Source organism: Ctenopharyngodon idella, chromosome 17 (assembly GCF_019924925.1).
Source record: "Ctenopharyngodon idella isolate HZGC_01 chromosome 17, HZGC01, whole genome shotgun sequence".
Taxonomy (NCBI): domain Eukaryota; kingdom Metazoa; phylum Chordata; class Actinopteri; order Cypriniformes; family Xenocyprididae; genus Ctenopharyngodon; species Ctenopharyngodon idella.
In genome coordinates this window covers 12,059,735-12,087,500 of record NC_067236.1, presented here as the reverse complement: position 1 = coordinate 12,087,500, position 27,766 = coordinate 12,059,735, and the positions used below count along the sequence as shown (strand labels likewise).

Sequence of the window (27,766 nt, the reverse complement as noted above, 5' to 3'; positions counted from 1 at the left end):
AGTGAGCAGGATATATTAAAATTTAACGTATGGCTTCGGCAGGCATGCGTCATGATACTAAAAGCTGATTTATACTTCTGCGTCAAACTATACCGTAGCTACGTCGTAGCATGACGTGCACCTTTCCAAAAAGGTAACAACGCGTCATTTCTACGCAGACCACAAGCGCTGCGATTGGTCTGCTAGAACCTCTCCCTGCATTTGTAATTGCACGTCGACGCAGACAACAACGCAGAAGTATAAATGAAAACTGACGCGTAGCCTTACGGCACAGAGGCTACGGCGTAGGTCTGACGCAGAAGCATAAATCAGCCTTTACCGGGGCAGCGGGCTTCGGAGTCCTCCCCAGCTCTACAGCGCCCCACAGTTTTCCCAATGTAAATCTGTGGTGAAAAAAGAAACTGCAGCGAGCTCATTTTCATGTTAGCTTGTTTAAATCCCACTCCAGACCAAGATGATATCAATCATCTATGTGTATATTAGTCTGCATCAGGTCAGTAACTAGTTGGCATGTCTGTTCATATATGGACTAGCGTATCAAATTAATGAAAGTATAAATCCTTTAGTTTAAACATGCTCATGTGAATAGCTTTTATATAGTTCTGTTGTGTTTGTTTCATGTTTGTTATGAGAATAGACATGATTTTCTTTTCTCCCTGTAATTCCTCCACAACTTGTAATATTCTAAAACATCATTTGAAGGCAATAAATACTATATTAAGGCAATTCTAAGATGGCATTCTATGTGTGTGTCGTGTGTACTTAAAGCCTGTCAATCATCATTAGAGCGCCACCCTCAGGCTGAATAATGCAATGTCTGCCAAAAGTGTTCTGCGTGTGTTTAGTAAAAAGCTTGCAAAAACTGTTTATCATAAATTAGCACTAAGACCCAGAATCTGCCCTACCTAAATTTACGGTCAGGAGCCGCTACTGCTTCTGAAGATAGCAAAATCTGATAAAAATCTCCCTTTGGGGACATTCTCAAAGGTAAAAATGATTCATAAATAAAAGTAAATGTTTTTTATAAAAAAATAATTTCTAAAAATGCAAAAAGTTCTCTTGTAGGGCTTTTTGTCAAGCAATTATAATTAATTTTATATAAAAACAATAAAGTCTACAATATGTCCTCATTTTAGCTAAGTAAAATCTTAAAGTAAAAATAGTAATAAATAATGATATCTTAATGAAGAGTTTGAAGGGGCTACTGTTAGGAGTTATAAAATAGCATTAACTCATTATAAAAGCAACATAATTCAATGTAAAGTTTGTGTGTGTTTTTAGATACTGCACCTCCTGGTACATATGCTTGCTCCTCATGGCCAGCTCTTGCTGTTCTGTGCTGTAGGTGTAGATGGCAGAACGGTACTGTGTGCCATGGTCATTCCCCTGTGCCATTCCTAAAAAATACACACACATATACATGCTTTAGACCCCTTTAAAACTCACACCTCAAGAATTTGCAGTCATGTCAGACACACTGGATGTCTAACCTTCCAATGACGTTTCTAGCATTAGCAAACAACATTCAATTCTACTCTGATGTTACTAAAAGAAAAGGATAAAAAAATATAAAAAAAATCTAGCAGTCTTAGAATCATTTGCCCCTTGTTAATATATGGAAACCTGTTTGTGTTTCAGTATATTCCTGTTATTTAACCTCCACAGTGAATTTACTGTCTCTCATCTATCTTTCCGCAGAACTGGATGTCAGCCATCTTGCTGTACGCTCTCTACAGTGTGGTGCCTTCTGTAGCTCTCTCTCTCTCTTCAAAGGCCAAAACACTGCATTCTGATTGGCCGATCCTACAAAGCCAAAGCGACAGTCACTGACCTTCCTTGTGACCCTGAGGCCTGTGTGTGTCATCACAGCCACCAAACACTTCATACAGCCAAATTATAGAAAATGTTTCTAGAAAGAATATTTGGACACTTAATTAACACTCACAAATGTCTGAATGTCACTGCGCAGACCACACTATCAAATCAAACATTTATCATCTGCAAACAAATGATTTTTTGAGACATTTCTGCAATGACTTTTAAACATTTAGTGGATCTACAAAGTCAGTTTACACAGGTGTACACTGTATATCAAAACTATTTTTAAAAATCTATCTCCGTATATGAGTAAAAATGGAGTTAAAAACAAAAAGGAAACAGCAAGCACTCAATGTACTCCACCCGAGACAGTGGAGCACTTCTTTTTACAGCCTCCATCACAGCGCTTAGTTATTATTGATGATCCTCCCTGTTCAAGCTGAATAATATACAGAATCTCTCCTCTCAACACACACACCGCACATGAACCGTGAGTGGAGAACGCCGCAGATGTGTTGTCAGCGCACAAACCGGGTGAGGGCGGAGAGCTGGGCAGAAGCTGACTCCATAAATGTCACACGCAGTCCCTCTCTCCCCATAACATGGCTCTCCCGCAGGAAAACTATTTCTGTTAATGCAGAGGTCAAGAAACTTCACCCTTTGCTTTAGAAGGAGGGAAGAAAGGAAAGATTTACTATGTGTACTTGTGAGTGAATAAGCTGTACACGCACGTGAAAGCACGCACACACACACACACAGCGGCATCCTGACAGATACCAATCCTCTAAGGCTGCTTTGACCAATCCAGACATTTCAAATATCAGCACTTATGTGGCTCTCCTGGTGAAATGACAAGGAATGAGGGGGGGAAAAAAAGATTAAGAAAGGTGGATGAAAAGGAAAGGATGAAAAGTATATATTTATTAGTGTACACTTTTGCTGAAAAGGGCTTAAAAACATTAGTTCGCGAGTAACAAGAAACACAGATTTTACTTAAAGTGACAGTGAAAATGAAAAAAAAAGAAAGAAAATTGTGTCATTGCCAAACCTGCATGACTTTCTTCTGCGCAACAGAAAAAAGAGTGTTGTTTGTCCATACAAAAAATGTGTTTTTTTCGTCCAAATGTTAGATGTCAATGGTTACCAAAACTGTTACCAAAAAACAACAAAATTTATATTTTATATATATATATATATATATTCAAACCAAAAATTATTCAGACACTAGATATAATTTTTTATATATTTTTACTAGCGTGTGCAGGGCACTATAGTTAATTTATGTAAGTGAGGATAGCAAAATAAAGTAAACTGTGACATATTAAACCCAAAAATTATTCACACAGTGGACTACCAGTACAATTGATAAAAATTTGGGACCAAAAATTATTCAGACACTTTGACCTGACCAAGTGTTATCTGACATAATTAAGATAAATTTTTTTCTGACACAGTTTAACTCTGAGATCTTGTCATATTTTATTACCATTTTTTTAAACTATAGTGAATAAACTGTAATAATGAATGAAATGTTCAAGGTGTCTGAATTAATTTGGGTATATATATATATATATATATATATATATATATATATATATATATATATATATTTTATCAGCCTCTATTTTTTGTATTTTTATTTTTTAAAGATTTTTTTATTTCAGTATTAGTTGAAGATATTTAATTATTTTACTTTATAAAACAGTATAATTTAATAATACAGTTAAATATATTCTTTAGCAGGTCTCAGAACAAATATCTACTTTTCACAGTGTTCATTATAATGCTATGATGTCTAAAAATCATATGGATCACTTTTATGGTGAATCTTGTTGCGAGGAAAAAATAACAGCATAGAGGTTTGAGTAAATGATCACAGATTTTTATTTTTAGGTGAACTATCTCTTTAAATTAAAACGGTGAACATCAGCAGTGTGGCTGCATTGTGAAGCCCGTGGACTGACTCCAGAGATCTCTCCACATCTTTCAAAAGCTAAATTTTCACTGTCACACAAAATGTCAATCATGTGTCATAGCGATAGCTCCGAATCACAGTCTGATGGGTTTATTGCTTTACGGACTCTGAGGCTCGCGTTTCCACAACCGAAGTGCCTTTCAGTGTCTGTGGATAAAACAACTTATTCTAACCACTGAGGAAGCTCAAATGTATGCCAGCAAGAAGACACACAAACTCACACGTGTAAGGTATTTGTATTTTATAAAGAGAGTTTGGCTATTGTGTGTTTGTTTACTAAGCTGATGGAGTATGTCCACCTTTTGTGTGTGTGAAGGTGCATGTGTAATGCTTTAGCAGGGTTTTGGCGAGTGTGTGTATGTTTGTGCATTTGAGTGTGTGTGTGTGAGGGGTTGTTCAGAGCACTGTTCTGTGTGCCCTGTGGGTACGGTGAAGCAGTGTGCGTGCGAGAGCAGCCAACTAAGAGGAATGGTGCAGAGCTGGGTCTATTTTTACTCCTCTTATGTAACACACATACACACACAACCTTGTTCTCGTACACACACACACACACACAGACACACAAATTCTTTTTACGAATAAAACAAATGTGTAGTAATTGTAATATGGTTTGTATACATGTGCGTTTGTTATTTTTTAATATGTAGCTGCTAGTATTTGACTGATGAAAAAAATGTATCAATTATACACCACAAATAATGCTCTCTCGCTCTCATTTTTCTTCCAGAAAAGAATAATCTATAAATGAAACACTAGATCCATAACTGTAAAATACTCTGTGGTAAACATACACTGTTACTGTTGGTATTCAAGGCCTAATTGTGAAAAATTGAAAACCAAACTGAAGTGTGGAAGCCATGGCACAGTGGGTAGTGCACATGCTCATGACAGTGAGAGCCATTGTGCTCGCAGGGATGCAGGTTTGAATCCAGGCTGTCATATTCTGATCTCAATCCTGTTCTCTTTCCCTTAAACTTTGCTTTCACCATTGTGCTATAATTTTAAAGGCAAATAAATAGGCTGTAACATAAAATAAAATAAAACAGCAATGCTACGGTTTTACAGGTGCACTTAGTAATTTGTTTATGTTATGTTGTGCTGGGCGTGTGGAACTATTAAATACTTGCAAAAGTGATAATTTAATAGAAATTCATTATTTCATGAGTAAAAGTGGCCAAAAGCAGGTGGGTTACAGAGACAAAGTGAGTAGTTTTTGTCTCAATATGTCAACCCCCATGAGGTGACCCGCATTTCAGAAAAATGTATTTAATGTATTTGAAAAAAAAGTCTCTTATGTTCACCAAGGCTGCCTTTATTTGATTAAATAAATAATAATAATAAAAAAAAATTATATATGCATATATATGTATATATATATACACACACACACACTACATATATAATATTAATAAATATTATTTTTAATCATACAGTAATTATAAACTTGGATATAAGTTATAATTTTTACACACACGCACACACACACACACACTTGGATATAATTCTTTTATAACATATTTATATTAATTAAAAAAAAAAACTAATATCCAAGTTTATAGTTACTGAGTATATATATATATATATACACACACACACACACACACATATATATATATATATATATATATTTATTTATTTATATACTGTATATTACATATATATTAAATAATTACTGTGATGACAAAGCTGCATTTTCAGCATCATTACTCTAGTCTTCAGTGTCACATGATCCTTCAAAATTCACAATATGCAGATTTGGTGCTCAAGAAACATTTCTTATTATCAGTGCACTTTTTTTTTTTTTTTTTTTTACTTTTTATAAATATTTTTTCAGTACTTGAATGGAAAGTTTAAAGAAACAGCATTTATTTGTAACAAATAGATTTTTACTGCACGCAATATAACACACACCACTAATAAAGCAACAACAACAGAAAACATCCAAATCTGTCCAATATGCCTGAACAATAAGCTCAGTTTCTTTATTTCAAGAAAATGTTTTCTTCTAGCAAATTCTAGCCTTTTTTTCATCCAACAGAAGCATCTCTTCAACCGTTTCTCATCTACTCTCCATAAATGACCTCTGTCAGCCCCTCCCCCTATAGCTGATTGACAAACTGTAATGAGCCCCCCTCATCGGGGAGGGACAGGGGTCGAGGTCGCCCCCCGAGAGGCACGTGCCCGTTGCAGACTGAACCCCAAAAAGAAGGAGGGGGGATCTTAATTTAGAAACAGTCTTTTCTTTTTCTCCCATTTGGTGGCTTGTGCACAAAATGGTATTTGTGAACCCAATAACCTTTGTTTTCAACAACAAATCAAGAGTGTTGCTCAGGGATTATGGAGATCCAAACAGTTTCGGCACATAATTAGCTTGTGCATTGATGTTTCGCTCTTCAAGGTTCAATATACACAGCAAACGTGTCAGTCACAGGTTACACACTGAAGGCAGGTGGAAAACAGGATTTAACGTTTACAGGCCTGGAAGACTGTAGATCAGCCTTTACATTTGAGAGACACGGCGAGCGCCTGCATCAGCCATCTTGTCTCTCCCTCGTGAAGCGTGCATTAATGCATCTCTGACGCAGCAGCTACATAAATACTGCAAATCAAGAAAAAAACATGACACGATAAAAGATGAAAGTGGTAAGACAGAAAAACGAGGACAAAGGAGGAGAGAAACCCGCCCTCTTGCCTTTCACTGTTAGCGAAACGAGGGAGCACGGGATGGCGGAACGAAGAAAGTGACTAAGAGATAAAAGCTGAGGGTAAGAATGAGGAGTCACTGCGGAAATGCTGATGGGATGATGGTGAGGGGGAACGAAAGATGGAGGAGAGAAGAAGCTGGGGATGGGGGAGGAGAGGAGAGGAGAGGAGAGGAGAAGAGAAGAGAAGAGAAGAGAGAAGATAAGATGTTGTTATCCTGTAGACAGACTGAGAGCCCCGGGGTCCGCTGGGAACGGGGAAGGAGGGGGGGGGGGGGGGGGGGGGGGGGGGGGGGGTCTTTCTTAAACAAGGAAGTAAACTGCTGAGGCGATCATGCGTGCGTGTGCGCGTTTCTCTTGTGTGTGTGTGTCCACACTGCACTTCTCCGTTCTACGGTTTGCCACAGGCGATAGAGTTGTTACACTGGCTTCAGTCATTTCCTGTTCGTCAAATCCATCCAGGAACCCAATTTTCCCGACTCGCCTCTCCCCACCCTTGGCTTCCTGTACTATCTTTGTCAGCACAGCCAGAGATGTAGCATGACGGCATGAAATACAGCCTATATTTTTAGAAAATGAGCGTAGGGTATAGGGAAGCTACCGCACGTTTACAATACCATGACCTAAAGACTTTGCCAGAGCAAGTGTTGCTGGGTATGAGACGGGGGTACGAAGAGGAGCGTGCTGGGAACATTTGATTGGCTGTGGATGTTGCTATCCCAGCCGTGATTGGACGATTCCAAATCATGCTGCTGAAAGCAGAACCCTTTGAACTGTGAGACAGCAGCTGAATACACAGGTCTCCCGTGCATGACGGAAACAACCGTGCACGTATGCAGCCTATGAAACCTCACACACTTGCGGTTTCACACTGTACATACACGTCTACCCGTGATTCAAAGTAATGACAACACACACATGCACAGATTCATAGTTGATGCTGTGTGTGAGCGTTCGGGTACAGACAAATGGAGTGTGCGTTAAGCATGCATGGATGAACAGCCTACAGAGACGTTTCCGATTCTCGGCAGCCAATCGCAGTGCAGCGGTCTGCGCCAAAAAACACAATCTGACGCTTCTGTCACGCACATGGGCCATGTTCTTCATCCTGCTTCCCTACCCAAACTCCTGCAGGGTCATGAAACACGGCCTAAAAATGCCAAACGGGACACGGGAACACAAGTTTTGCTTTAGTAAAGCGTGAAATACTGCTTTAAAAATTTACCAAGTGCACATTTAAATGTCAATACAGGTGAGCAAGTTTCATACAAGCATGATTGTGAATATGCGTGTTTATTACCGATGGGTCACGATGATCGACTAGTCCATCTAGATGCTCAACCAGGGGGACAGGGTTCACTTGGGATGTACGAGGGAATTTCAAAAGTGTGATTTCTGGACATTGAAAACATATGAAAATGAACAAAATCCTAAAAAGTCATGGTGCATTTTTATAATTTATAATATACATTTTTGTAGTTATGTCAAGTTTTTATTGGGTAGAAATTGCTATTCATGAGTAAAAAAATTATTTAATAAACCCTGTAATCGTAAATGACTATAAAAGTCATACTATATTAATTAGTGTACAAGTATAAACCCTTTTGGAATATTATTTGGAATTATTTAATTAATTTTTTGAATTATTTTAATATACTACCACTCCTAGCTTCTATAAATAAAGCTGAAAAATAAGTAGCTTTGTCATTATAGCACAAGTACAAGAAAAATATCTTGTAGGGCCTTTGGTCTTTGACAATGGGGGGATTGGAGTCAAAAGGGTTAAAGAACCGCTGATCTAAATGTTCTGCTTACATTTTAGTTTTTAGTTATACTTTTTAGTAGCAGTGCCTTAAAAGTGATACATTAAGAGACTGCACTTCTCAAGAGGGTTTTAGCATGAGAAGCTGCATGCCGTTAGCATGCTAAAACCCTCTCAGAGGTGGTGCATCTCTAAACTGATCCACTGTTTCACTCACCAAAGCAACACTTCAACAACACATATCCAGACAATTACAGTCATACTTCAAATTGTCTGTTTTGAGCAATGTTTCTGTTAATATACATAATTCATAGGCTTTTTGGGAGGACTATGATAGTTTTGTCCATTAAAAGGTTATAGTTATTTAGACTGTATCCTGGTTGAGCATCTGTAGTTTATCACAATAAAAGGCTGCAAGTTCTTGTTTTCAGTCTACAGACTCTACACTATTTTTTAAATGCTGGTCTATATACAACACCTTTTTAAGACAAAGCTTTGACTTAAAAACAGTTCAGCTTTAAAAAACACACACACCGTGAGACCTCTTCTCTGTGTTGTATTTTGTTGCACTCTGTCTACCTCTTTTCTTACGCAAGAATGGATCTTATGCAAACACTGCGTAAGAAACACATCAGATCGAGTTGGGTAGATATTTTCCTAAGCCAGTCAAATTATACAAGACATCCTTTAAAGGGATAGTTCATCCTAAAGTGAAAAGTCTGACATCATATAGTCACTCTTATGACGTATGATGTTCTTTATTCAGTGGAACACAAAAGAAGATATTCTGAAAGATCCAATGTTGTTTGCACCCGAATGTTCCTCAAAATATCTTTTTTTGAGTCATACAGGTTTGAAACGACTTGAGGGTGAGTAAATGATGAAAGATTTTGGGTGGACTATGCCTTTAAGACCAGCTAGTCATTTAGTTGTTTGGACAACCCACAGACTACTGGATTTTGAAAATATGTATCTGCACATCCTTCGTATTCTCATAGGTAAAGGAAAACAGAGCAAGGTAGATGTTTAATCACATTTGAAGGCCATTTCTGACAACTGACCCTGGCTTCTATGAGTAATTTTCTGCGCTCTACTTTCTGGGGCGTTCTGGCTGACAGGGTGACAGTGTTCCGGGTGACTTTTTAAAGTTCAGACACCTTCAGAACATGATGTGAATTAGAGAGCTGGCACAGAACCGAACACACAGGGTAATCATGTCAGCTCAAACTGATGATTTGACATATGAAAGATTCAGAGATGAAAACCCACTCCATGGTCCTTAAAAACACACTCTGACTCTGAGGTTTTTGGGGCGTGCCTTCAACTGGCAGATATATAGACATGAATTACTGATCTCCAAATGGAATTTGTGCACCTTCCAGGAAGAAAAAATAAAAACAAGAAAGTTATTACAGGGTCTGACTGAAGGAACCACAGACGTCATATAAACTATTCAAGCAAAGACTGCAGTCCCACAGTCCAGCTGATGAAGGAGAGCCGAAGAGTTGTGTGTGTGCGCTTCAGGTCCTCAGGGTCAGGCTTTATGAATGTTTCAGAGGAGTGTCTCTTCCTCTCTTCTCTCTCTGTTTCAGGGTGACTGAACACAGAGAGCCAAACAACAGCTTCATGCTGCAGCCACACTGTTACATCAGACAGACAGATAGATAGATGCGTGTGAACTTTAAATCTGTTTATGTATCTGTTTGGGATCAGATACACACTAAGCCTCTTTGCTTAACTAATTAACTGAATGAAGTGAATTCATTTTTATGTAATTATATTCTGGGGTTTTGGGGTCTCATCTTAAGCGCTGGACCGCAGGCAGACAGCAAGGCTGATTTACTCTCAAATGAGGACCTGAAGGACAACACAGACGGCAAATATCAGCTGTGTGTTCAGGACTGGGTCTGTTTCCAGTGGATTGGAGGAATAGGTAACGCTTGCACTAATGCACACATGCACGATGTCTCTTTTCCTCTCATGGCTGAATTGGTCTCAGACACATTAACATAGCCAGTCTGAGGCTGTTCCAATTCCCGCAAGATCATCCTGACCATCCAGCACACACATATGCACAGGGCAGTGTGAACAGACAGATGCAGCCATGTTTTAACCTCATGAGGCCGTTTGCTTTTGGACCACTGCATCTCTCACCCAGGGGTCTTTCTATGGACATCTGTGTGAGTGATTGTGCATAGATGTGAGGGAATAAGTGTGTTTGTTTACCTTGAGTGGGGTCATGGCTCTCCCAGAAGACTTTGAGAAGTTTCTCTAAGCTGACATCTTTAGGAGAGAAGACCACTCGCACTACTTCTGTGTGCCCTGTTAAACCTGGAGAGAATGACAGAAAAAAGAAATTAGACCATGCACAAATAGAGCTGTGCAAATGTTGAGTGATTTTGCGGTCTATATTAAACAGAGGGTATGCACGTGACGTCACAGTCGGCCGTTGTGACCGCAGTTATGGCCACTGAGTGGCAAAAAGACTAAAAAAGAGTGGCTACATTGGTTTTCAGCGCGAATACCGGCGAAAAACACACAAAACACATCCAAAACGGAAAGAGCTTTGCGATTGACTGTACAAATAGATTTGACAAGAAATCTGAGGGGTATTTTTACAGACTGCCAAAAGCTACAGAAAAAAAACAAGCAAATGGATTGCTGCAATTCACAGAAACAACTGGACTCCAGGCAGAGAAAAGTGGATTTGCAGTTATCGTTTTGTGTCAAAATGTTGGATTTTGGGGTAAAATCATACCCTATATATTGTATTGTTATTTATTGTATTGACAACTCGTCAATTAAATATTTACCATCTTATATTCTGCATAATTGGGTGTTTTTAAATAAACACTGACAAAAACTATTCAATTTTTAGGGCTGGATGATATGACAATATATATAACACTAATAGACTTGGATTTACACTGATAGACTTGGATAAACACTTGGATTTAGACCTACCTATATTATATTTATATAAAGCGTTCACAGGCAAATTTGCTTTATGTATTTCCCCGGCGTCGAAATCAGGCACATCTAAATGTCAGGAAACACAATTCTTGGCTGGATGTCAATATCCACGGATTAGGTATCTTTGACAAGCTGTAAGGAACACCATCGAGCCCAACCTTTAGCGTAATCATTTGTTTAACTTGCGTTTTCGCAGTTTCCCTATTAAATCCAGTCATGCAGCAGGCTCTTTTGTCACTCAGTCCAGCTGAGGGAGCGTGTTCTGGCGGGAAAGTGACGTCAATGCATACCCTCTATTCAGGCTATAGAAAAGGAACATTAAGAATTTCATAACCTTTAGTTGTCCATTAAGTTACAGAACATGTTAATTTCATGCTTATTTAATTTTCCAGATTATATATATATCAGTAGTCAACATTTGAAGTGGATCAAAACCTTTCATCAAAGTTGTCCTAAAATCTTCTTCTTAGGGCAACTTTGATGAACTTTTTTGATCCACTTCAAATGTTGACTACTGTGTATATATATAATGACATATTGAATATCAAAAGGCTGATAGTAATTGAAAATTATATTTAGCTACATAACACACCTGCATGAACAAAAAAGCAATACCATTCAAAAGTTTGGGGTCACTTCATGAGGTGCATCCTAGGATGCTGTTAAACTGTACTGAGAGAGTTCTCACGTAAACAATGACATTTTAAACATTTAAAGTGTTTTTTTTTCCAAGCAATGATGCATTAAATTGACCAAAAGTGACAGTAAAGACATTTATAAAAAGATTTCTATTTAAAATACCGGTAAATGTTTTCTATTGAACTTCATTATAGAATCCTGAAAAAAATAAATAAATAAATTATTACGGCTTCCATATTTCAATATTACTGTAATTTTTGATCAAATAAATGTTTTGGTGAAGAGTCAAAACATTAAAAAATTACTGACTTGGTTCAGTGTATTTGATTGTATTTCTTGTGGTTATGATAATGATGAACTTCTTTCATCCAACTTCATGAAGTGAATCCTGGGATGCTGTTAAACTCTACTAAAGGAGATCTCACAAAGGCTTAAACATTTAAAGTGGTTTTGTAAAGAAATTCAAAAACAGTTTAGTCACAAAAAACAGGCACAATAATAACATTTAATAATTTCATAAAATAATAATTTCAAGCATTTAAGCATAAAACTTTAAAATGTTTTTAAGATCATGAGAACTGTTCTGTGTCCAACTTCTGACTGGTACTCAAAGATCATGCACTTACTGTGCAAAGCTGCATCTGCATATGTGTTTGCTACTCTTACAAATAACAAAGACTGTCAACATATTAACCCAAACACCCAACACAGTTCTGACAGCCGCAGGTCTTCCCCAAACTACACACTTAAAAGAGAATGTGGGTGTGTGGAGCCAACCCTCTGCAGAGCTGCAGTCAGAACCTTCTCACTGGGACCAGTTCAGAAACTGCAACATCACAGCTGCATCCCTCCCTCCATTTCATCTCTTCTGAACTGTCTGGCTACAAGTAGGTCATACAGAGGAAGGGGGAAGGGCTGCGGATCTGGGAGAGAGCAGTGCACTCTGGGTAGTTCACTGCAGATGAAGGGAATGTTTTGGTGAAGGCTGCAGCAAAGCATTAATTTGGGTACAGTGAAGCTGCTGCTAGCGTAGTGCTTTTGGCTTGGGAAAAGGTTGGGAAAAGTGTCATCAGAGACATCTTTGATATGGGAGGTGAACGAACAGTTAGACTCACCTGAGCACACCTCATGGTAGGTGGGGTTAGGTGTAAAGCCTCCAGCATAGCCCACTTGTGTAGAGAACACACCAGGAATCCTCCAGAAACGCCTCTCTGCTCCCCAAAAACAGCCCATACCTGAATAGAAATGGGACATTAAATAGCAATAATTCTAGGAATTACTAAAAAAGAGACAAAATTGTCTTTTTGGTTCCATTACAAAGCCCTTCCTAACTACAGCTGTTTGATGTAAAATAAAAATCAAATTCAAAATCAGACACTGTTAATATCCACAAAAATTAGATAAATAAATAAAAACCCTAAAATCTTTCACACTAAATGGCATTTTATTCTTTATTTTTAAATATTATTTTCATCTAATTTTATCCAATATTTGTGTGAGCTTATTACAGTATCACCTTTTAGCATAGTGACACGCTACCAACATCAATCTCAACTGGAATCAACTGTAAGCTTTAGATGCTTTCTGTGAAAAGCACATTTTCATGTGTGAATCTGTTCAAAAGTTGGGGTCTGTATGGTTTTGAAACAATAAAATAATACTTTTATTTAGCAAGGATGCATTGAATTGATCAGATGTGACAGCACTTATAATGTTACAAAAATAAATGCTGTTCTTTTGAACTTTCTATTCATCAAAGAATCCTGAAAAAAAAGTATGATTGTTTCCACAAAAATATTAAACAGCAACTGTTTTCAACATTGATATTAATAAGAAATGTTTCTTGAGCACCAAATCAGCATAATAGAATGATTTCTGAAGGATCATGTGACACTGAAGACTTGAGTAATGGCTGCTGAAAAATTAGCTTTGCCATCACAGGAATACATAACATTTTATTACATTTAATTTACATTTTATATTAAAATAGAAAAAAAGTTGTTTTAAATTGTAATAACTTAGAAATCCCTTTCTGAACGGTAGTGCATAAGGTTCCATTTCAGTTAGGATGCTGTCTTTGATGCTGTCTATGTAGGCAGCTCACTAGGTCTTGGAACAGAACTACTGTTCTGTATCAACTGATTCAGTTAATTTAAGCTGGCTCTTAGCCACATTTTTTTTTACTGGCACAGGAAAACAGGAAATCAAGAAGAGGAGAGAGAGGGAGAAATTAGATGGGAACATGACCCAGGCTGGACTCAAACCCAGGTCTCCCAAGAGCCACCACTCTGACACAAGTGGTACTTTAAGAAGCAATGTATTAATTGCACCCAAGGATGTCTGGAATATGATCTTCTCTAAACTCACCAAACATGATCATCTCCATGCCATCAGGAAATGGCTCCACTGTGGGGTTCTCATTGGCCGCATGCTTTACTGCAGAAACACAGGCGAGAGAAACACAACAATATAAATGTTCTGTTATCAATGGGGTGTAAGTGTGCACAAGGTGGCGCTGTTCCAGATGGTGGGACTGTCAGACTGGGTTCTGTGGCGAGGATTACTGCAGATTTGCCCGGTCTGCTCAGGCTAAGCTGAATCAGTGCTGCTGTTTCTGCAGTGGGAGACACTTAGCAGATTACACTGCTGAACCTCCCCCACCCAACACACACACACACACACACACCTCTAAACCATCCAGAGAAGGTCACAAACCACAAGCGACGTGAACGCATCAGAAGGAGACAACACCAGCTCTATGAAAGCCCTGCAGAAAGACCTGCAGTGGATTAGGCCACAGGAAGAAAAAAGAGGGTGGACAAACAAAATGTTTCCTGAGTTGGATGGATGAGGCCAACTGTGCCATACTGGAATTAGAGCAGTAAAGAGGAAGAGAAAAGGGGCACAGATGTGGGGAGGATTAGAGCTAAGAAGACTGAAGTGATTTACCACCTAAATCTCCAGGCAGCAAAGGATAGTGGTTTATACACAGTGCACCAATATTAGCATATGGATGAAGAAATGTGTCATGGCCCTACAAACAAACTCACACAATAGTGCATTTAGGGCAACATGCACCCCATTCCCTCTTTAATCTCCCTAAAGTTTAGACTATATATGATAATGACCTGAATACTGCAAATCTGTCCATTACTGATTGCAAAAGCTCGGTATGAAAGTTAGCCTAGCGTAGCGTTGCTCTAAAGCCCTAACTCTAAAGTATTACATTTTGGCTGCGGACATGAATGATGCCTCAAATTTTGTGGCTTGGTAAGGAAAGGTGTGCTATTAGTTTTCTAAGACTTCAGATTTTTTCCTGACAGACAAAAATGTGTGAAACAAACCCTTATAGACTTGCATTGAAGAAGGGACGCAAGCCATATCTAGAAACCAGAACATAATAAAGACTTTTGATTTAGGGCAGTAAGCAACCAGCTAGCAATGGCATTTTGCAGGGGCAAGCACATCTCACATTTTGTTCAGAAAATGTAAAAGTCTATAGAGGTACAAAGCTATATATTTTCAAAATCTACTCGTCGGTGGGTTGTCTGAATGACTAATCGGAAACTCGGAATAATTAAAGTTTTAGGTTCATCTTTCCCCAATCAGACACTTTATTTATAGGTTTTTGCATACAAAAACAGCTAGATGTAGTGCAATGGAATGTAACAGAATTTCACATTTTTAAAGGTTTTTAATTTTGAAACAGGGTCTAAAACGCTTTGAGCTTGTCCACTTTTGACAACTCCAGAGGTAGAAGAACATGCATTCAAACGAAAGACTACTCTTCACCTACTGACCTAATACGTAATCATTGTGGGATGTGTTGTATCAAGAAATTCAAATTTCACTGCTTTGTACCAAAACACACAGATTGCAGTCAAAATCACAGCTTCCTTTTCCTTTTTATTTGCTTCCTTTCCTGATCGCACGTAAATCGATGTAACATGGAACATAGGACTACTATTCGTACTATAAGTAGGCCTAATCCAAGTAACGCGGGACTACTATTCCGTCTATAGTAGTCCAATGAAAGTGGATCACTGAAAATACATCTTAATACCAGGTGGAAACAGGACCGCAGTGTCTTAAAAAAGTGACACTTGTGACAAGATTTTAAGTAAAAAAAAAAGTGCTGCAAGACATGATGCAACGGCCAAAGACATATTGCTGTCTGTTACGCCAGTGCTTTAAGGGGACTTTAAAGTAGCAAATACTCCCTCAGAGGGTTTTCCTGTGCAGCTAACAGCTAAAGCACAGAATGCTAATTAAACCGTGTGATTCCCCCCCCCCCCCAAACTAGTTCAATGCAAACTCTACCCCGCAGCTTTCAAGATTTCATTGGTCATGTCAATTACAGTGCTGATTGCCTACACAATTCTACAACAAATACTAACCCCTAACCCTACCCTACACCCTAACCCTAAATGGATAGTTCACCCAAAAAAGAAAATTCTGTCAACATTTACTCACCCGTATGTTGCGTTGAACACAAAAGAAGATATTCTGAAGAATGCTGCCAGTTCATGGTAGCCATTGACTTCCATAGTATGAAAAAAATAAATAAAAAAATACTATGGCAGTCAATGGCTACCGTCAAAAGTTTGGTTACCAGCATTCTTCAAAATATCGTCTTTTGTGTTCAACAGAAGAAAGAAACTCATACAGGTTTGAAACAACATGAGTGTGAGTAAATGATGACAGAATTTTTGATTTAACCAATAAAATTTGCTGCAGGCAGGGCGGGAAACTGGTTTGGAGGAAAATCATGCTAATTAAACCATCGCCTTAAAAATATAATAAATAAAATGAAATAAACCCATATAAACTAGCCAGTTGTTAGATGACAAGTTGACACACTGAATTCTATTATTCACAGGCACTGTAAAGAACATGCAGGCCAGAATTAAAGCACAAAGTGTGTTTGGTTTCCTTTGCGAAACTTTAACCTGTTTTGCACACTGAGCACATTGAACAACAAAGAACGCTGTTTAACATACAAGGAAATGAGATGACAAGCAAACAACCGAGAGACAAAGACAACCAGGCAGGAAAAAGCCATGCTACCAAATCAAGATAAAAAGAGCAGCTTGTTTTGTCACCTTGACAAGCAAAGCTTTCTTTTCTTCTTGTCGAGGTGAGGACACACACACACACCTCTGCAGTCACATTTGCCAAATCTCACTATGTTCGAACAGACCACCTGGCACTGACCTGCCAGCCAAGCGTACAATTATGCCATTTCTAATTTCTGCGAGGGAGGAACTGAAAAGAAAAGAAGAAGAAAAAAAACATATTTCCAAATAAAGAAGGTAAGAATTGGAGGACAAATGAATTTCAGAGTGAGTGATGAAGACAGGAATGGGCAGAGGAATAAAAGCGAGGGATGCGCAACAGATTAGAGCAGCGGAAATATGGAGCTACACGTTTTTTGTCTTTCATTCCTTCGTGCCTTCTGGCAGCAGATGAACACACAGCCGCTCAATCTAGTGAAGAGTGAAAAAATAACGTAACAAACAAACTGGAATAATGTGAACCTAGCCAAGAACACGCCAACATAACCAACATCCACAAAAGCTCTGGCACCACAAACCTAGTGTTTTCTCTCTCTACCACTCTCCAACCTCCTCCCTTCACCTTCCCATAATGCCTTTCTCTCTCTCTCCCTGTTCTATCTATCTCTCACTTACACACTCACACACCAACCACAGCAGTGGGTATTTCTCCCGAGGAGCTCTGGCATGGCTCCAGGAGGTGCCAGTCTGCCTCCTTTAACAGTGCCCTGTGACTGTGCCAAAAGACGCCTTCGCCAACACCACAACACCTTACCAACCGCTCCGCCGAAAAAAGGACAGCGAAGACAAAAGGGAAAAAAGAGGAAAAAAGAAAGTGAGGCAAAGGAAGGCGGGTGAGCTTGACAAAAGAACCAGAAGAGGACTTTTTTATTGGAGCGGCGAGATTGGAAAAAGGACTTTTCTTCTCCGAAACTTTTGCTAGAACGGACCTAATTTGGGGTTAATTGTGTTCCGGCAAACAGAAGAAATAGCAATAGCCTTGTCAAATATCAGAAATCGTGCAGAATCGCAACACTATTTCTCAGGGTATTGCATGTTTTTCCTGCAAGGTCTGCCCGTCCATCATCATGGCATTGGAATGACTCTTCACAATCCCTCCACACAACAACTTTCTCATGATCCATGGACCTGATGTTAATCTGGACTATTACAGCACGTTTCTGTTGTCAACGGTACAGACGCTTTTGAAAGGAATACTTGTCCTCTGTAACATTGGCATATGGATGAATTGTGATTGGTTGGATGCACATCACTGGTGTTGGGTCTAGGACTCCATGTTTACTTTGTGGCGCCTTAGTCTTGAGCATTTGCTGCTAACATTCAAGACACGATGCAAACTTTATGAGATTTTATTTGCAGAATTCAGACAACTCAAAGTCACCAAAGAATCAATAGGATCTAGAAAAACAAGGTTTTTAAGTAATTGGAAATGATTTCGCAATTTGTAACCCCACTGAAATCCTATTATAAATGCAACTAAATATTGATTCACCTGATTCCATGTCCAAACTTTCTTGATGGTAAAACATGTCTCCTGCTTCAAGTATGACTACATAAACAAATCTACTGTGGAGAAAAGGTCTATATTGAGTGTGTAGGCCTACCTGCTGAGTTTATGACTCTGAATTTGAAGGAAAAATCAAAGCAATCTCAGTCTAAAAGTGTCTTAACCAACTGGTCTTCACGTTCTTGTTAAACATGGCATATTCAAGACCATTCCTTTTGGAACGCAGCAACACCACCTCATGCTGGGTCAACTTCAATCAGCTGAGACACTGGAGTCACCGACAAGTTCAAGTGCCTGTATGTCCCCTGGAGGCGACTGCTGATGCATTCATACCATACTTTCTATTCAAACCTGTATCCAAGCAACCATTTCCGGTTGCTATGGTGAAGGATGGCCCCCCTCATTGCTACAGTTTGCAAGATAGTGCACTTAATCTGTGGAACACCTCCAGCATTCTGATGCCCGAAACAAAACATAAGCTAACACGTATAGTTGTAGAAACACAGAACCTAAGCAAACAAATGTCAACTTTCTGAATGACTCGATGGTGCTAAATCGAAGTATTGGGTTTTTATACAATGCCTGTATAAAGATGTTCAGAGAAGAACATGGCTTTTTAAGGCCCAAATAATATAGTCCATAATATAGATGTGTTTTCAAAAATACAAAAGAAAGGCCAGTATATTGTAAACAAGGGGTTTGAAATCTCGGCCACTAACACAAAGGTTACAGTTTAAATTTTAAGAAGGGGAAGCTCAGGATCTGGAGAGCTACTGATATTACAGTTTTACTCCTTTCACCACTGTGCCCTTGAGCAAAGCTCTTAACTACAGCTTGTTCACGGTGGACTGAGCCTCCTATTTGTGTATTCTACGTTGCTTTGGATAAAAAGCACCTGCTAAATACTTCTGTGTGGGGGGTGATGGAAAAGCAATAGCAGTCACCCAGACACTCTTTACAGAAATTGTTTCGTCGCCAAGGTCGCATGAAATTGCTCTTTAATGGAACTGACGTAGAATGCGCATTATTTCAGAGGATATACACACAATAAAATAATAATTTCCTTAAATAAGGCCTATTTGAATCACAAGTAATTATGGATACACTGATAGCATGTTTTAGCCCGATACCGATTTTAACAAACAATTATTGGCCGATTCTGATACCGATATTTGTCACTTTCTCTCTTATTTGAAGTCATTAAAATAGATAGTGTTTTGATCAAGTTTTAAATTAGCAGTTCAAAACGCACGCATTAAGTTATACTAGCTAGTTTATTGCTGCATCATCAAATAATTTCTAATGAACATTGATTGGGTCCATTTAACATTCAGCAGGCAAACATAAATACATTATTACAACAGAACAAAATTACACATGAAATAAACTATTCTTTTTAGGTAGGTTTAACAGTAGTTTTCAGGTAAACTAATGTAAAATAACACTGCATATTCTTCACTGTATAAATTAAATGCATATTAATCCTTATTAAAGTTACGAAAGTCATTTGGTCATAAGTAGTGAGCAATTTTTTGTCTTTTGTTTGATTAACAGTAAAACGCAGACAGCAGAGCAGCAGGAATATTAGGCTGCTGTCACTTTAAGAGCTGCACGGATCCAATATACTGTTACACAAGCGTTTTCTTTCTCAGCTGTTTACATTCATTTAAGACATAACCAACTATACTCACCAAGACATCCATTTTGATATAATTTTGCGTGAATTATAAGAAGCGAAAGACAACTCCATTCAGTATTCACACGCTGTCTGAGACACCGCTTTGCAAGTGCAGTGCAAAGTACGGATGTGTGCGAACTTCTCACATAGTGAGTAGAACTGAATTCTCAGAACTGAATTCGCTTGAATATTTAAATTTGCAAGGCTTAAAACCACATGCAAAGGATAAACTTTCGCGAAGATGCAGCACTGGCCCGATCAGGAGAGTGACAGTGACAGTGTTGCGCAGTTCAATTGTCCCAAGTGTTATTCACGCTGACCACAGGCGCTCCTTATTGACGACCCCTGCTGTATTTTGTACAGATTTCATTTTGTTTTGGCAAGTATTTCATTATTTTACCCAGAGAAAAACGTTTGATTATGCAACAGACATTATACAGCTCAGTGCCTTCACGAAGTTAATTAATAAACCATCGGTTTGTTATATCGGCCTTTTTCATGCTATATAGCCCATATGGCGATGGTTGTAAATTGATCAAAAATCATCCGATAAATATAAAAGTAGTGCTAGTAAAGTGATTGCATACTACAATACTAAAAATATATTTAAAATAAATTTTTTTTAAGAGATCTCACTTGATAACATCAAATAAATTGCATATTTTTACGTCACATTTAAATACACTGCTAATAAAGACATTTAAATAGAGAGGCGTGACTGTGGCGATGACATCAGTACATTTTCTCAGGCTGTTCTGGGCCGAAACTCTGCCAGCATGGCAACAGCAGGTAAGGTTTGATCATCCTCCCCAAAACCCTGTTCCACCCCCCATGGATGCAGAGGCCCGGAAGCTTCCGCCATGCCGTGACAGCGAGCTGCTTCGACAGAAGGGCCGGGAACGCGTGACGGGGGCGGAGCTTTCATGCGCATAATGCACAGATGGGCCCCTGGACACTGCTAGGGCACCAGAACTCCCAGGATGCATCAGGCCAGCAAAACTGTCATGGTTATTTCTGAAGGCACAAAGTCACCCGATTTATTGTTTGTTGGTGATTACATAGTTTCATAATTTATTTACAGTAGGGAACTCCACAACCATTTTTGGAATAAGGGCAGAGAGTGCCTAGTAGTCAACTGTGCCGAGTTTTACTCTAACAAGACAAGAACTCAGTCCTGCCAAGTAAGCCAAGGAGTGATGCATTTTTTATGACCCTTTTCATCTAACCATAGCAGAGTAACAAACATGTAAAAGAAGTGAATGTGGGCTTCACTAGCACACTAAATGTTTAGTTCTGAACTGTTTTAATGCTGCTTCTCATCAGAGCATCCCAGCCTAATGAGAGAAACTTTGACGTCACTGAGAATCAATCACATTTACTCATTATTCTCTTTTTAGTCACTATGCTATTGCTAACAAAAAGAAAAACATCTTTGCTTTTTGTCTTCTAAATCTTTCCAATGGTAACCATAGTTTTGACCTTATTTACTACAGGTTGGCTATTGTTTCTGGATCATTACTACAATGTACTACTTTTTATGTCCTCAAAATACAAATTATGACATTTATAATATAAAATTTCAATAGATTGTAAATTTAAAGGGTTAAAAGGAATAAAGACTTTTTATATTGCACACTTTCGGCCAAAACTAATTTTTTATCCATATAAAATTTAGTTATTTGTAATATTAATACTAATAGTGAAGTAGTTACTTTCCATCTTTCTATGTCAACATAAATACAAGTGAATAAATAGATACATAGATTTTGGTGCTATGTAGATTTTACTTGGTTTACTTCCCCCTTCCAAGCAATATCATATAAGACAATGACATTAATGTGAAGAAAGTCATGTAAAATGAAGTGATATCTGTTTAAATGGTATTCTAATAACTTTAAATACCATATATTACTGTTAATATGGGGTTTTGTCTACCCAGTTATGGTATGGAGTTTGTAAGAGATACAGACATTTTATATGAATTAACACTTACATTTTAAAAATGTAGCATCAAATTAGTTCGAAGAACCTGTTATCTCTCGATTAATAAAAAAATATTGAGTAATAGTGTATATTTTAGTCTATTAAGTCTATTAAGGTAGGCCTATATGTAGTTTTCCAAAAAAAAATAAAGTACTATTAAATAAAGATGAAAGTTTCAAAACCCAAAAGGCACCGAACTGAAGGAATGACAATAAAAATGTGGTAACTTGCTATCTCTACCATCATAAAAAGATGAACATGGAATAACTCTTACACTGTATGAAGGAAATTTTATATTAATTTATTGTGAAGTAAAATATAATTGGGGCGTTTTTCGGAATTTCGGTTACTATGGATTTGGTTTGCATGCGGAAGTTGTCGCCTATACAACTGGCCTGATGTCCCGGATGTAATGTGTCACAGGAGTGTTTATTCTATGAGAAATGCACGAGTGTCACATCCACAAGCTTTTATGTAAGTGTCCCTTCACATGACCTGCTGCGTGGCAGCCGAATTTCACGAGAGACGGAATTTACCTGCCACGACCATTTTCTCCTCCCTGCCCTTCAGTGAGCGCTCTTTGGCGGGTAAAACGTTCTTGTTTGCCATATTGAGCTGAGCGACTGTCACGCGCAGATCGAGCTGCAGGAAGATGAGGATGATGATGGCCGCGTGCGTTCTCGCTTGCAGAAATAAACATATCTGCGCGGGCGCCATGGAGCCGGGGGAGGAGTGAGGGGACAGCCGCGCCCACCTCATGAATATTCATCAAGTGCTGGGGGACTTCGCCAGATGAATATTAACTAGCCAGAGGTTAATGTGACTTTGCCACAAAAGCCTCCCGTGCGGTATGTGCGGGTAAGAAATTGAATTAAAATAAATATCCACATTAAGATAGCAGTTCGGCATGCAAATGAGCTTCCAGCACCCCCTTCACTACGTCTGCCGGCATAGCAAAACTGAGCATCTGTGTACTGTCGTAGAGGAGCGCGGCTGCATACATTAAAATTAGCATCTGGAATCCATTCATCATGATTATTGCTATTTCTGTGCATGTAAATACTTGCATTATTCCCTTCCATTTCAGTGGCGGCTTTATTCAGTGACAAGTGTCACAATAAAGACACTGCCTTTAAACCCTGTCAGAGAAAGGATGCTTTGCCTTCCTTAAACATTGAATTCCTCGTTTAATTCAAGATGGTGCCATTAAAAAGCAGTATAACACGAAACTGTCAATTTAGGTCATATTTCAAACTTTAAAATCACTGTATGTAGGCATGTACTGATGCTATGCTTAACCTTCACTCCAAATATATTCCTTGTATTAAAATATTAAACAAGGATAACACATAGACCACCAGTGATCCACAGAATCCCATAAGCTCAAGATTTGTAGCTGTAATGTCTGCAAGTGTGGCCTTTCTTTTCTCTGTGTTTGAATTACAGATACTCATCGACAGGTTCAATTCAACCACATTTTAACTATGGATGGATATACATACATATGTAAATACATAGGCCTACATACACGCATGTATTGTGTAAAAATTGCATCAAGAACATTTGTAAAAGATGTTGAATTATTAAGTTTTTTGAAAGTAAATAAACATTACATCATATATTCTCAAACTGGAGGGATGAATCAAAGACAAAAAGTGGGCATTTTTGCTTATTATTTTCACTTTTAAAATTGCAGCCTCTTATCTAAGCAGAGGAGTAGGTTTGGTGTCACCTGAGGTGTTAAGGTTAGAAAAAGAGGCTTTGAAATCGCCTTGCAAATTAGATATAATTACCAAATGCAGGCAGGCAACAGCAGCAGTGCTAAAATAAAACCTGAGGAGGAAATCACTGGTTCATGTAAGCCGTGAAACGGATACTGATAGTTAAATACCTAGAGATACACTGTTGAATACTTCTGTTCTGGTCAGATTTCCATACAGATTCAGTGAAGTCTATCACTTTTTTTTTGTCATGTAATGTACATTTTTTTAATGTTTGGCCTTTTCTCAGCAAATATTAAAGGGGACCTATAATGCCCCTTTTACAAGATGAAATATAAGTCTCTGGTGTCCGCAGAATGTATCTGTGAAATTTCAGCTCATAATACCCCACAGATCATTTATTATAGCTTGTCAAATTTACCCCTATTTGGGTGTGAGCAAAAACACGCCATTTCTGTGTGTGTCCATTTAAATGCAAATGAGCTGCTGTTCCTGGCCCCCTTTCCAGAAGAGGGCGGAGCTTTAACAGCTCGCGCTTCGGTTGCTCAACAACAACAAAGCTGGAGAATCTCACGCAGCCAAAATGACGATTGTCAGTAACAGTGTTCAACCTTACATTGTTCAAACCGGAGTCGACACTGATGGAGAGACTCAGGAAGAAGTTACACCTTTTAGAATGCAACTGGACATTTCTGAATGGTTAGTGGATAAATTTATGTAGTTGTTGTGGAGTTGATTCAACTCATCGACTAGCATGTGCCGTCATGTTATTTTTTTGTGCAATTCTAGCGTTGAATTGACCCTCGTTTGTGAAGCAGTCCGGCTTAAAATGAGGGCATGGTAACAACACTCTACTACAACAACTCTTCCTCTTCTCTAAAGCATCCCAACATGGCCTCACCCCCTTTGTTGTGTGTTCTCAGGGGCAGGGTTTATGTAAATTTTAGAGTTAGTGATGTCACTAACCCGGGAAGAAGCTCGTTGTATTTCCTACCAGCTGTTTGTTGTAGTATTTAAAAAGCAATTTCTATAAAAGAAAATATCTCCCTTTGTACTGACCTTGAAACTTTGCATGTTGTTTATGCTCAAACAGCAACATTACACACTAACTAAAGTTAAAAAAGTGGAATCATAATCAACCACCCTTTAATATATGCAACAAATTTGGTTTTCATTATAGGTAGAGGAGTTTTGGTGCAAAATATTGGCAAAATAGATTGTAATAAATTTTACAACTGTATTTTCAAGAAATCTCTCTTTCTGTGGTTTTGTGATTCTTATCTTGAGGTCTTTGAATTCTGAGTGGGTGGCGGGATGCTGAACTGGTGTTTCTGTAAATGGCAATAAATGGCAACAAAACTGTTGTTAGGTAGATGCTCATGGATTAAGCAACAAAAAAAAAGAAAAGAAAAAAAGGAGGTCTCTCAAAAAGAATGAGGGGGTAGATCTGCAGTTATCTCCTTGTTACCGTTAGAGGGCCATTTATAACTGTTCGTTTACATTTATGCTCTTGGCAGATGCTTCTCGTACCAGCTGGATATTCAGATCCAAGGAGCCTGATCATGCAGGAGGGCTGAATATATGGATTTTGTTAATGATAGATTACTGTAGGTTGAGAACTAAGAGAAAAGGTGAAATAGGTAGATATTCAAAGAGAGAAAAAGAGAGCGCAAGTGATAAATGGATTAGCAGGATGAGTTAATCAGAGATTAATTAAGGCCATTTCTGAAGGGATTGGCCTATAGTGTTTTTGGCGGCAGGTTTCATGGGTTAGTTTTAAACATTGATTTGTTTCATGTAGGCATCTACAACACAGTTGAGAGTGTTTTTAAGCTTTGACTGCTTACAGCATACACACACATCTATTTCTGATTAACATGAAAAAGAAAAGAGGCAGTCGACTGTTGGGTGTTTTAGCATAATTGTGGCTTTGCTGGTCTCACTCGAGTGAGATGCTTAATTAAAATAATAAATCACGCTTCTGCGTCACCACTAAAGAAATCCTTTTTTCTTTGCCCCCTCACTCACTCAAAACATATCATCAGTGTGTCCGTGAAGGTCACACTGCAACCACTGTGTCCAATCCAGGGCCGCATCCACCCAATCCCACTTCAGGATTAGCTGATGAACTCGTTAACTGGTTAGCAGATATCATCCTCCCCTCCCCCACCACCCTTGCTGTTTTTACCCCGGAGCAGCCTTGAGTAAGACACTCTTACCCCACATGGGATGGTCAGATTACAGCTTCCCCATAATCCTGCATGCACAGACTACATCTCTTTCTCTCTCTGTTTCTTTCTCTAGATTCGTTTGCATCACTCAAAAGTGTCTTATGTAGTGGACAGAGGGTTTCCGGCCATATTAAGTGAATTTGCATGGTGTGAATATTTAGAAAGTCAATGGAAAAAAAGTGTGCACTAATTTGTCATATCACAGAAAGTGGACAGGGAAATTTACCTTAGTTATTGTGCACTACTTCAGTACTGCACAAAGTTTATCTAAAATAGATGTGATAAAAAGGGTCCAGCATTCAGTTAAATTTATCTCAGGTGTTTGTGGGTATGAAGTGCATGATATTTACAATAATGCCATTATCAAGAGCAGTTTTGAAGACACATACGAAATAACCAAATCATTTTACTGTTATATTAAATGTATATATTGCGACTGTCATCATTACATTTAGGGGTTTGGAGCTCACTAATGATATTAAATTTATAATAACATATTTTTAATATATTTTATTTAGCAAGTAAATTTTTTTATATTTACAATAAATGTTGTTCTTTTAAACTTTCTATTCATCAAAGAATCCTGAACAAATGAATCATGGTTTCCACAAAAATATTAAGCAATACATCCATTTTCAACTGTTATAATATTATTAAATGTTTCGTGAGCACCAAATCAGCATATTAGAATCATTCCTGAAGGATCATGTGACACTGAAGACTGGAGCAATGGCTGCTGAAAATTCAGCTTTGACATCACAAGAATAAATTTAATTTGTTTTAATATATATTAAAATTTACATTGTATATTAATAAATCAAAATATTACTGTTTTTACAGTATTTTGATTTAAAAAATGCAGCCATGTTGAGCCTAAGAATTTTTTTTTTAAATATTAAAAAATCTTACAGACCCACCCCCCCTCTATTATAATTAATACTAATATTATAATATTAATTTTCTTTACACAAATATATTATGTAATTGCACTCAAAATCCCTAACCAAGTGTCTGATAAAGTTCTACAGATATCCGGTGTTGCCATAGTGTTTATAGTGAACACTGCTTAGCGACCTTCGGAACACTGGCTTCCGCTCTTTTATTGTTCTGTGTTTCTTCCCCTCTTTTATACTTTTTTCATGCCCATTCTTTCCCGTATTGCACACTTTAAAATGACTAAGAATTTAAATACATATTACACATACAGATTCTCACTCCCCCAGTCACACGCAACAATAATTCTAGTGGACATTATTATATTGTAGGGTAAATCTATGCTCACAGCTCCCTCTCTCTTCTTCTTCTCTTGTCTTCCTGGCCACCTGTCTTTCCTCCCACCCCTCACTCGTCCCGTTGGAGCTCTTCTCTCACCTGAAGCCTTGTTTGGCATCCTGTGCTGGGATTACGATTAATCTGGACACGTGCCACTGGCCTCCCTCCCCCCCTTCTCATAGTCATTCTTTTCCACCCCGCTCTTGTGCAGAAATCTGTGGCTGTAGGCTGTTAATGTCTCTTAGAGGCCTTTCACTCTGAGCAAAATTCACAATGAAAAAAGGGGAAGCGCTATGGGGGCACAATGAAATGCGTAAATAATATTTATAAAAATTCAGCCAAATTCACAGAAGCAGCATCTGCTCTCTCACATTGAACACAATATATGTATGTAGGCTATTGTACATTTCATGTTTTTGAGAAAAAAAAA

The 27,766-nt window shown here is 38.3% G+C and overlaps 1 protein-coding gene across 4 annotated transcripts in view; it reads right to left on the bottom strand.

Moving 5' to 3' along the window:
* msrab (methionine sulfoxide reductase Ab) overlaps nt 1-23,461 on the bottom strand; it is a 55,673-nt gene extending 32,212 nt beyond the window's left edge. For 2 of the 4 annotated variants that reach the window (XR_007925841.1, XR_007925842.1), the window contains exons 1-5: nt 22,649-23,461; nt 14,237-14,305; nt 12,985-13,104; nt 10,484-10,588; nt 1,291-1,397 (exon numbers count right to left, since the gene is read on the bottom strand). Coding sequence is in view for 2 of the 4 variants with exons in the window: in XM_051867472.1 (XP_051723432.1) it covers nt 1,291-1,397; nt 10,484-10,588; nt 12,985-13,104; nt 14,237-14,305; nt 22,649-22,871 (624 nt within the window). In the remaining 2 variants the exon portion in view is untranslated. Of the gene's footprint in view, nt 1-1,290; nt 1,398-10,483; nt 10,589-12,984; nt 13,105-14,236; nt 14,306-14,555; nt 14,652-22,648 lie in introns of those variants that run through there. The other 2 variants (XM_051867472.1, XM_051867474.1) reach the window with 2 other exon arrangements.
* Nucleotides 23,462-27,766: the final 4,305 nt, after the last annotated feature.